This window comes from Mus caroli, chromosome 11 (genome assembly GCF_900094665.2).
Source record: "Mus caroli chromosome 11, CAROLI_EIJ_v1.1, whole genome shotgun sequence".
NCBI lineage: Eukaryota > Metazoa > Chordata > Mammalia > Rodentia > Muridae > Mus > Mus caroli.
The window spans coordinates 26,250,456-26,262,477 of NC_034580.1; the positions used below are offsets into that span (position 1 = coordinate 26,250,456).

Sequence of the window (12,022 nt, forward strand, 5' to 3'; positions counted from 1 at the left end):
AAGGCCACACCTCCTAATAGTCCCACTTTTTATGGGCCTATGGGGCCATTTTTATCCAAACCACCACAGACTCCATTAGGCCAATGACTACACACACACACACACACACACACATACTTAGTACTAGGTATTGAACCCAAAAACCTTATGTAAAATATGTAAAGGAGTTTTAACAAACCATTACTGAACTAATATTATGATCTAAAAATACAGAATAAAGGATAGATAAATTAAACTTAAAAGCAAGGTTAGGGTAATAATTATTTGAATGTATTATACTTAAAAAATATTTTTAATGTTTAAAATTCTATCTAATAAATGGCAATGGAGAAAATGAAAAGAAAATCAGTGTAAATTAGTGAGAAGTTTGAAAAATAATTTTTAAAATAAGTTCAATATGATTACTTGCAAATGCAAAACATTTTAACAAATTCTCTCACTATAAACACCAGTGAGAATGAATCCAGATGTGATGGTTTGTATTTGCTTGGCCCCAGGAGTAGCATGATTAGAAGGTGTGGCCTTGTTGGAGTAGGTGTGTCACTGTGGGTATGGGCTTTAAGACCCTCATCCTAGCTTCCTAGAAGCCAATATTCTGCTAGCAGCCTTTAGATGAAAATGTAGAACTCTCAGCTCCTTCTGTACCATGCCTGCCTGGATGCTGCCTTGATGATGGACAGAACTACTGTAAGCCAGACCCAATTAAATGCTGTTCTTATACGAGCTGCCTTGGTCAGGGCCTCTGCTCATAACAGTAAAACCCTAACTAAGACGTCAGATATCCTTTGCAATTCAGCTTTCATCATGAATCTGACTTTAATGCTACATTTAGAATGAAGTTCCCTTAGAGACCTGACATTGCTGAGGATGCCGAGAATGGCAGACCACTGCTCTGTTGGTGCTGATCTTCCCAGGGACTAACATGTGGATTTCTCAGGAGCTCCTCAAAAAGGGAACATTGTTTCCTATTTCATCCGTGTATAAGTGAATATCCCAAAGCATGAAGTAGAAGCTAGACAAGTTGGTTTTCCACATGGTTGTTTATTTTCCTCATTGACTATACTACGTCTGTTTGCTACCTGATAGCCAAACCAGTAGTTCTCCTGGCTCTCCTCTGTTGTGGCCAGTTGTTACACAATCCCCATCAAGTCCTGTGGCCTTGTTATGCCCTTCAATGCCTTCTCTGCTTTGATTTCGCATTTGAACAATTTCCACATTTCACTCTATAAACTGCCAAGTATTCAATGTCCTATCAATGGTGTATGTATTGTGTTAACAAATGGGTGTCACAGTCTGTAAATTCAGACCCTATTAACACAAACACATTTAGAATGTATCTAATAACATGTTCTTTTCTGGTGGGCTGAACAGCCCAGTCCATTGGTGCTTATGTGATAGTGATCAAGGAACCTAGACTTGAGTTAGTCAAGTACAGATTCAATAAACATTTTCAAACTTGAATATTTAAAAATAAAATAAATATATTTAATTTTATTATTTTTAACTCTGTGTGTGTGCGCGTGCCCTCAGAGGTCAGAGATCTTGGCTCTCCCTAACGATGGAATTACAGGTGATTGTGAGATACCTGACATAGTCCATAGGAATCAAACTCAGTTCTTCCGGAAGAACATCAAATGTTCTAAGTCACTGAGCCATCCCGCAATCCTAGTCATTTCTCTACAAGAGAAAAATTCATCACCAGGAAATCCAAAAGTTGGGCTGACATCAACCTACATAGTCTAGTTTGCCACTTAAATAAAAATTCATATTCCTTTCCTGCCAAGACATATACTTGGTCACAACACACTAGAAGACTATTTGATGTGTGTTTAAATAATAGCTACACACATTTGATTTTTGCAAATGGAATTAATTTTCCAGTCTAAGGAAGGGTTTCTGTCATACACTGCTCCTTCATAGGTAACGTATCAGAGAACTAGAGACAACTGACAATTAAAACATTTTCAGGCACAATACACAAGATAGTCATTATTTTCCAAATTAGTAAATACTGTGGAAACAAATAGACATGTGATTATCCTAGATACAGGGAGCAGGAATGCACAGCTGTACTCCAAGCATGTCCTCTCACCTCCAAACACATGATGTGCCATTAACATGCAAAATAAATAAATGTTAAAAAGAAACAAAAGACTATTCTAGAAAATCCATACCATGTCATCTTAGGCAATGCATACCATTATAAACACAGGAGCAATAACTTTCAATTGAAGATCACAAGGTTCCAATTTGGGCTGGGGATATAATTTAGGTGTTTGTTTGTTTGCTTGTTTTGTTGTTGTTTTGCTTTGTTTTGAAACAATGTCTCACCTTGTAGTTCAAGCTAGTCTCAAACTTATGAGCCAACTCAACTCAATGTTGGACATTTTTTGTTTTGTTTTGTTTTTTGTTTTTGTTTTTGTTTTTCAAGACAGGGTTTCTCTGTATAGACCTGGCTGTCCTGGAACTCACTTTGTAGACCAGGCTGGCCCCGAACTCAGAAATCTGCCTGCCTCTGCCTCCCAAGTGCAGGGACTAAAGGTGTGTACCAACACTGCCCGGCTTTTTGTTTGTATTTAACATTTTCTGTATGTGTAGCCCTGGGTATCCCTGAACTCTGTAGAGCAGGCTTACCTGGCCTTGGACTCAAGAGATCTGCTTGCCTCTGCCCCCCAAGTGCTGTGACCAAAGGTATACACCACCAGGCTCAGCCAAACACTAGTTCTTAATAGAAAACAAGTGGTTAAACTTCAGTCCCCTCCCGTAGCACAGAATGCGACTAGCTTAACAGACCAATGTGCATAAAAAAGCAGGCTGTCCTCACAAACACTTCCAGGTGCTAAGATGGTATGTGTCACTGTCATGGAGTTCTAAGCACACTGTATAGATGTGTGCATGTATGTTTTTCTAGCACAGGGATTCCCCATCCTAAACCCTGAGCTACAGGGAAGGACTGCCACTGCAGGTCAGGGCACAAATGCTGTTACACTGACCCAGGGACAGCAAGCCTGAGAGGTTCCAAAGCAGACAGTGCAATTACAACATGGCCTGACACCACAAGACCAAACATGGTCACCTTTCTAACTGCCTTTTCTGAGGAACAAGCCGCCAGGCTTGTACACCTATAATCCCAGCACCTAGGAGGAGGAGGCAGGACTGCTGTGGAGTGTAAGGTCAGCCAGGGCTAACAGGGGGTCTGCCTTGAAGTAAGCAAACACAAGGCCACCTACCCTGACAAAAATAAAAAGTAAAACCAGGACCCTCTTGGTCCATGTTCAAGTGCGCTGGCCCACTGCTCTAAGAGTCTTGGAGGGGCGGGAGGGAGGTTTGGGCTTGTTGCCCACCCAACATTAAACACCAAGATGGAAGGCAGGATGAGCAGGGTAATTCTTTCCTCCACAGCTTGCATTGGTTTCAGAGACAGGCAGCCAATGAGGGTAATCGCCCCTTTCCATGGAATGGGCTGTGTTAAGTGTCTCCGATGCTCACACCTTACTGACGTTCTCCAGGCCCCTTCCTTCAGTTTCTGAAGGCAGAAAATCATCTTCTCTGAAGATACTTGAACATTTTAAACAACAAAAACCACTTCCAATGGGTGCTTTTGGAAAACCTGCTCCTGCTCTAGTTGAGCTGCCGAATGAGCTGATTGATCCATTCTCCCCGGTAGCCAGGTAAGTCCATCTCCTTGAAGAAGCCCACTCTGTTCTTGGTAGCATGGCAGGCCACAGAGAGGTGGAAAGGGCACAGGAAGGAAGAGACCTCCTGGAAATGCTTCCCAGGGAAGGCAATTTCATGGATGAGGTCTTCCAGGCAATGACAGCAAATCTCCCCAGGTGCTCCTCGATCACTGTGCTGTCCGTCAGAGGGACTGTATTATCCTTAATCTTTGCTTGTCAACGTTTCAAGATGAGTTCCGGGACAGACTTCAGATTTGGAAATCCCCAGGTCACATAAGGCTCCACGGTGCGCAGCATTCTTACACTCTGAGGGGTGACCTTGACAAAGACGCCACTGAACAATCTCTTCAGGCAATTTCTTTCATGATGGTGCTCTTTACCAATAAACTCACTCCTTCAATCCTTTCCATATGTATAACGAAGGCCAAGGAATGTTTATCAGGCACCTCCAAAAGCACGAGGCTTCACCTCTAGTCCCTGGACACATACCTTGTCACGTTGCTGCCGCCAGGAATCGTGTACGAAAGATTCTAGTCGTCTAAACCTGAATTGTTTCCCTTTTCTCTCTCTCTCTCTTTGCCAAAAGTGCCTGCTTTGCCTGAGTGGCTTTGAGGGCTTGATAAGCCTTCCTCTTTTTCAGGAGATTTTCTGGAACCAAAGGGATCTTTTTTCTTTCCCCTTCCTCCACTATCTTTCCGGTGCTTCAGCTACTCTCAAGTGAACATTCATAACAACAATAGCAATAAAAAAATAATAGAATCAGAAATATATCGTAAGTTGTGCCTCTTTATCATCATTATTGTAAACATTATTGTTATTTGACACTAGAGATTGAATGAGCAAGCGTTTCATTTGCAAATTGCTACAGAAATATAAGAAATAAGTATCCAGATGATAAACTATGGGATTTTTCTCATACAAACTCAATTTGTGATTACAAAAATAGTTCAGCTTTCTCCCATTCCACAAGCAGATACTTATTTAATTGGCGGTTCATCTAAGGGTATAGGAGGGATTTAAGGTCCAGCCACATAGTCACCAATCTAGTAATGTTTCTTTTTTCTTTCTTTCTTTTTTTCTTTTTCTTTTTTTGTTTTGTTTTGTTTGTTTGTTTGTTTTGTTTTTTTGAGACAGGGTTTCTCTGTGTAGCCCTGGGTGTCCTGGAACTCACTTTGTAGACAAGGCTGGCCTCGAACTCAGAAATCTGCCTGCCTCTGCCTCCCGAGTGCTGGGATTAAAGGTGTGCGCCACCACCGCCCGGCCTAATAATGCTTCTTTTTCCTCAGTCCAACAAATGGAACTGGCTGTTTTAAATCACCTATTATAGTTAATTCATAAACCCTTAAATATTGTTTTTGATTCTGCTTATGTTGTAGGATTATTCCAGCAACAGGAACTGCTTTAATTTCCTCTTCACATCTTGGTATGCTCCCATTACTACAGGAACTATAACATCTGATTTAGGCCCACATGTATCCTTTGTTCATTCCAAATATTTGTGTACACTCTAACCTTTCTAGTTTTATTGCAGAAGGAAATAAGCAAGCTGCCCTATTTTTGCTTCTCCAGAACAGGAACACACACACACACACACACACACTAACAGACTTCATGTACAATACGACATCCCACCTAGACAAGCAAGAAAAGTTGTGCAGGAGTGTCCTATTTGTGCTCCCTTACACGGTCATAGTCATATAGCTAGAGTAAAACTACCCAGAGGCAAACTACTAATGAATTATGGCAACGAGATGTTACTCACTTTGTGCCTTGAATGTCATACCTGCATGTTTGCATAGATACATACGTTCTAAATTGCTTTGGTCTGTACCTCAATCCTCAGAGAATGCTTCCACAGTATTCTCACCCCTTATACAAACTTTTGCTGTTACAGGAGTGCCTACTTTGATAAAAACTGAAAATGGACCAGTCTATAATAGTAAAAATTTAAGAACTTCTGTAAAGAAATGGAATATTAATCATGTTACAGGCATTCCCTATAATCTTCAAGACCAGGGTAAAATTGACAAACCACATAGATTATTAAAACAAGTTATTTTAAAAAAATTTAAAAGGGAAAATACCAAGGAATTTCACCTTTCTTTATCTACTAATTTGCCTCAGGGTGATATATGATGTCTGAGAGCTCAAAAACATTTCTCTACAGAACTTTCTGAACTGCCTTTAGACAGATCTGTGTGGTTTAAACAATTTGAGACTTGGAAGCCTGGGTGGATGAAGAAAACTGGGAAGCTGTATGTGTCTCTCATCACACATGAAACCACTGAAACATCATGGACTCCTCAGTGGCTCCTCTGGCGCCGCGCCATCCAAGACAATGGTACAGGATGAGGAGATGGTGGAAGTCACAGAAGGCAAAAGGAGACATTGATTTTATCATCAGAAGTCAAATCTGCCCACCTGATGCAAAGTTAATGCCCTATGCACCAAGGGATAATTAGTCTATGAAATACGTGGAACCTGACTTCACCTGAAAGTCTCCTGGTGATGCTAGGTGCTTTGACCTGTGCATCTTTGGTGAGTGCCTCTGAGGACATGTACTGATCTTATGTTCCTCATACTCCTCTGCTTCAACTTGTAGATTGGCTGGATCCTGCTGCTTTTATCTTTTTGATGACTGTGCTTATAACTTGACCTTGGGACAACAATAGACTCACTCATCTGGAGAAGGGACCATGCTTGATTTTTCCTTGGTATTTAAATCACTTTCTATTTACATGGGTTATTATAACATTTGTATTCCTACTAAAGGCAAATATATGCTTACATTCTACAAGATACCAAAACTACTGATCATATGGGTCTATTTTCAAGTTATTCTCTATATTTTTCTGATAAATTTTATAACATAACCAATAGTGCTGCATGTACTTTGGATCCCTATTCTCAGTGGCAGAGTATTACACACAACACCTTCACTGTTCTATTATTCATTGTGTTTATAATTTGCTTGCTGATGGAGTATTTCATAAATGTCAAATTAGATTTATCTACAACATCTCAAATCAAAACCACTCTGAATATCCTGTGTTTAAAAAAAAACAAGAAACAACAAAAACAAAAAACAAAAACAAGGTGGGCATGGGTCAGGGGGAAATATGGGAACATAGTCCAGGAATGGAATTATATAAAGAGAATTCTGCTCTGAGTGACTATGAGAACACTCCAAGAAAACAAGTCAGGAGTCTTGTGACCTTAGTTTATTCAAAACAAAAAATTGTTCCAGTTATGAACTGGGCTTGAAAAAAATGTGATGTGTAAAGCTCAAGGTGAACTTTAATTAATAAATGAATTTACTCACTTAGTGCGTGTGCATGTGTATGTGTGTGTGTGTGTTACTAGGCAATACAACTTGGAACCTTGAGCTTAGGAGGCCTGTACTATATCACTGAGCTATATCCTCAGCCCACCAACGTTAGAACACTTGGAGCCTTGACAATCACTTTGATCTTCCCAGGAAAACAGGCTTGGACTCACATTATACAACACAGAGCACCTTTGCTTTTAAAACCACTGAAGAGTTTTCTTCCAGAACTGTGACTCAACTCTATGGGAGGGCTTTCTTACTATAATATTATAGTCAAGCTGTTTCTACTAACAGTCATGATATCTTAAACATACATTTCCTGGTTAGCCTTAATTGTCAACTTGACACAGTCTAAAGACACCTGAGAGAAGCCTAAATTAAGAAATCGCCTAGGTAAGATTGATTTGTGGGCTTGTCTTACTAAGTGATGTACGAGGGCATGACCCATTATGGGTGGCACCATTCTTCAAGCAAGTTGTCCTAGAGTATTTAAGGAACAAACAAACAAAAAGCTAGTGAAACAGAGAGCAAGCCAGCAGGCAACATTCCTCCATGGTTTCTGTTTGAAACTCTAGACGTGAGCTCTTGTTCTGACTTCACTCCGTGATAGATTGTGTCCTGAAGATACAAGTCAAATAAACCCTTTCTTCCTAAGTTCCTTTTGGTCAAGAGGAAATAGCAGCAGCAACAACAACAATAATAATAACAACAAAACCTAGAACAATACTGTATTTCTATTTTTTAAATGGTGTCTTAGGATTTTCATTGCTGTGAAGACACACCAAGACCAAGGCAACTCTTATAAAAGACAGCATTTAATTAGGGCTGGCTTACTGGTTCTAAGGTTCAATCCATTATCATCATGGCAGGAAGCATAGCAGCGTCCAGGCAGGCATGGCACTGGGAAAACTGAGAGTTCTACATATTCATCTCTTTGCCCAACCCCACAGTGATACACAACAAGGCCACACTTCTTAATAGTGCCACCCCGTGGACCGAGCATATTCAAACCACCACAAATGGAGATAGCATCTTACTATGTAACCCAGGTTGGCTGAAACTCACAACAATCTTCTGCCTCAGCCTTCCTAGGCCTGGGATATTGGGTGTGTGTGTTTGGTGGAGGGGGGAGGGGGCGGGGAGAGGAGGTGTGCGGGAAACCCAAGGGAAAAAAATAAATGCCAACATACTCATTTTTAAATGATTTCTTTTTCCCCCTTAATTATGGTGTGTGTGTGTGTGTGTGTGTGTGTGTGTGTGTGTGTGTGTGCATCTGAGTGCATAGGCCTCAGGAAAACAGAAGAGGATGTCAGATCCTTTGGAGTTGGAATTACAGGAAATTGTGAATCACCTGATGTGGGTGCTAGGACCACACTCTGTCCTCTGCAAAAATCAGTGTGAGCTGTTGAGAACAGTTTTTTAAATATTCATTTTACATTTGAAAAACTTGTTCTCAACTTCAGAAATAGTTTAAAAGGACAAGTACCTCCCAAGACAGCTTTTAATTATAGTAATAAGCAAGGAGCTAACAGTAAAAATGGAAGAAAATTATCCTACTTTGCCTCCCCTTCACATTTCATTCCTAACTTAGCCCAAACACCATCATTTTATTCACAGCAAGGTAATAATTAGGATGCACTCTTAGCAAAATAGGTCTAGCAATATTTTTTGATTTGTACTTTCTTTGGTTACAAATATTGTGTTCAATAATTACATGGCAAAAAAAATGACTGGGTCTCACAGCAGATGAATTTTAATAGCAAAATGCTTTTATATGGGCATATTTTTACATTCTAAAATAATGTCTCCACTATTTTGATTACAGGTCAGCTCTTTTAAATCTATAAGAAGTATTCTATGTAGGGAGTGTTTGGTGATGAATCAGATTTGAAATTACACCTACTCTCCTTCGATTCTGGCACAAAATGTGTCAGTGAAGACTGCAACTAGGAAAATTATCCTGTCCTACCACAGGATGATGATGATGATGATGTCAATCTACACATCCAGATAAGAAATATGTTAGCAAAAATGAATTTCAAGAACAGGTCTACTCTAGGACTGCTATGGCACATTTGCAAATACATCTATTGTCACTAATGACAAGACTAATAATACCTAAACTGCTACAGAGTTTGTTTATGTCTGATTATGGCTCTTATTTTACAGATAAAGGCAGTTGAAATAAATTTCCCAAGATAATACAACTGCCTAATAATGGAATTTGGATTAGAATATGGTCTCAAAGACTCAGGGTCATTCCCTACACCAGGACTGGTTACATAATTGAAGGATCCAGTGCAATGCAAAAGCCCAAGACCTCTTGTTCAAAAAATTATTAATGATTTCAAGGCTGGAGTATGTGGATTATCTGTAGAATTCTTACCTAGTTTGCATAATGTGAGTTGGATCCCCAACACCGCAATACAGATTAATAACACCAAGAAAGCAACAGCAAAACACTAAAGCAGAGGATATGGAGGCCTTTCTCAGTACAGTTATATGTTACATATTTTCTAAGCAGTGTTAACTGAATCAAGTTCTCCTAAGAGGCCACAAGTATATATATATTGCAGACTAATTGGAGGCTCAAGAGCTTGCAGACTAATTGGAGGCTCAAGACTGGAATGTTGAAAGTGAAGATGTCAAAGTTGGAGCTGGAGAAATGGCTCAGTGATTAAGAACATTTAATGGTCTTGAGAGACCCTGACATTGGTTCCCAGCACCCACATGATGAGTTTAATTCCAATTTCAACCCCTCTTCTAATCTCTACAGGCTCTTGTCTGCATGAGGTACATACATACATACTCAGCCATTCACACATACATATATAGTAAAATAAAATATTTAAGAAGTGAAGTCAGGGCTGGCGAGATAGCTCAGCGGTTAAGAGCACTGACTGCTCTTCTGATAGTCTGGAGTTCAAATCCCAGAAAACACATGGTGGCTCACAACCATCCATAATGAGATCTGGCACCCTCTTTTGGAGTGTCTGAGAATGAGATCTGGCGCCATCTTCTGGAGTGTCTGAGGACAGCTACAGTGTACTTATAATAAATAAATAAATCTTAAAAAAAAAAAGAAATGAAGTCAAAGTTATTTTGGGGTGTCTTTGCCTTCTTCATGCCCATTGACCTTTGGTATATAGTCCAGAATAGTCTCTAATCTCCATTCTCTTGTATCACCAACCCATGTACCAGCAATACAGGAGCACATTACCTGTCTGGGTTCTTTAGTCCCTTTTATTAGCCATGTGATAGCAACTTCTGCATCTGAAATAGAATTTTGTGATTACTAAACACTTTACCATTTAAATCTCATAGAGCTTTGGCCTGTGCCAACCCCAAAGCTGAGAAAAATAATAGAATCCAAGTTCTATTTTTAAAAGTCTTATAAAAGATTATCTACCAGAGATGCAAAGTTCTGTGAGTTCAAGGCCAGGTTTGTCTATGTAGTGAGTTCCAGGACAGCCAGAAATATATAGTGAGAGTGTCTCAAAAAAGGATAAAACAAAAAAGATTTTCTTCCCTTGTTTAAGACAACAGCTGACTCTCAAAGAGGAAACTTCCTCACCTATATATCTTCCCCAATTAACTTTTGTTTGTTTGCTTTGAACACAGCCTCATACATGTTAGGCAAGCATGCTACCAATTGCATTCTGGCCTCCTTCAGCTTACTTTAAAAAAAAAAACAAAAACAAAAACCTGTGTCCTGCCCTCACGCACGGTCCGGCCCACACCCGGGTTCCGCTACACTCGTGAACCTTAGCGCTCGATCCAGAACTTGCGGCCATGGCGAACCAGGTGATCAGGTGTAAGGCTGCAGTCGCCTGGGAGGCGGGAAAACCTCTCTCCATAGAGGAGATAGAAGTGGCCCCTCCAAAGGCTCATGAAGTTCGAATTAAGATCCTTGCCACTGCTGTTTGCCACACCGATGCCTATACCCTGAGTGGAGCTGACCCCGAGGGGTGTTTCCCAGTGATCTTGGGACACGAAGGTGCTGGAATTGTGGAAAGCGTTGGTGAAGGGGTCACTAAGCTGAAGGCAGGTGACACTGTCATCCCACTCTACATCCCACAGTGTGGAGAATGCAAGTTTTGTCTGAATCCTAAAACAAACCTTTGCCAGAAAATAAGAGTCACTCAGGGGAAGGGATTAATGCCAGATGGGACTAGCAGATTTACCTGCAAAGGAAAGTCTGTTTTTCACTTCATGGGAACTAGCACATTTTCCGAGTACACAGTTGTGGCTGACATCTCTGTTGCTAAAATCGATCCTTCGGCCCCTTTGGATAAAGTCTGCCTTCTCGGCTGTGGTATTTCAACTGGCTACGGGGCTGCTGTGAACACTGCCAAGGTAAGAGACTGGCCGCGGCTTCCGCTTCTGCCCTCATTCAGTTCAGTGAGACATTGCTGGCACACCATGGCCAACCTGTGAGGCTGTGACTGTTAGTGGGCAGCTGACACTGTCTTTGATGACAGGTGGAGCCTGGTTCTACCTGTGCCGTCTTTGGCCTGGGAGGAGTTGGACTGGCGGTGATCATGGGCTGTAAGGTGGCTGGTGCATCCCGGATCATTGGTATCGACATCAATAAAGATAAATTCGCAAANGCCAAAGAATTTGGAGCCTCTGAATGTATTAGCCCCCAAGACTTCAGTAAATCCATCCAGGAAGTCCTCATTGAGATGACAGATGGAGGCGTGGATTACTCCTTTGAGTGCATTGGCAATGTGAAGGTCATGAGATCAGCCCTTGAGGCAGCCCACAAAGGCTGGGGTGTCAGTGTGGTGGTTGGAGTAGCTGCTTCAGGGGAAGAAATCTCCACTCGTCCATTCCAGCTGGTGACAGGACGCACATGGAAAGGCACTGCCTTTGGAGGATGGAAGAGTGTGGAGAGTGTCCCAAAGCTGGTGTCTGAATATATGTCCAAAAAGATAAAAGTTGACGAATTTGTGACCGGCAATCTGTCCCTCGACCAAATTAACCAAGCCTTTGATCTGATGCACTCGGGAAACAG

At 41.0% G+C, this 12,022-nt stretch overlaps 1 protein-coding gene and 1 pseudogene across 1 annotated transcript; one reads left to right on the forward strand and one right to left on the reverse strand.

Moving 5' to 3' along the window:
- Positions 1 to 3,621: 3,621 nt before the first annotated feature.
- LOC110304200 lies at positions 3,622 to 10,799 on the reverse strand (annotated as a pseudogene).
- LOC110304201 (alcohol dehydrogenase class-3) lies at positions 10,717 to 12,020 on the forward strand (the record flags this gene model as incomplete). Its single annotated transcript, XM_021175429.1, has 2 exons — positions 10,717 to 11,361; positions 11,487 to 12,020. Coding segments are annotated over exons 1-2 (1,098 nt in total), but the record flags the coding sequence as incomplete, so codon positions are not given.
- Between the last annotated feature and the right edge of the window lie 2 nt (positions 12,021 to 12,022).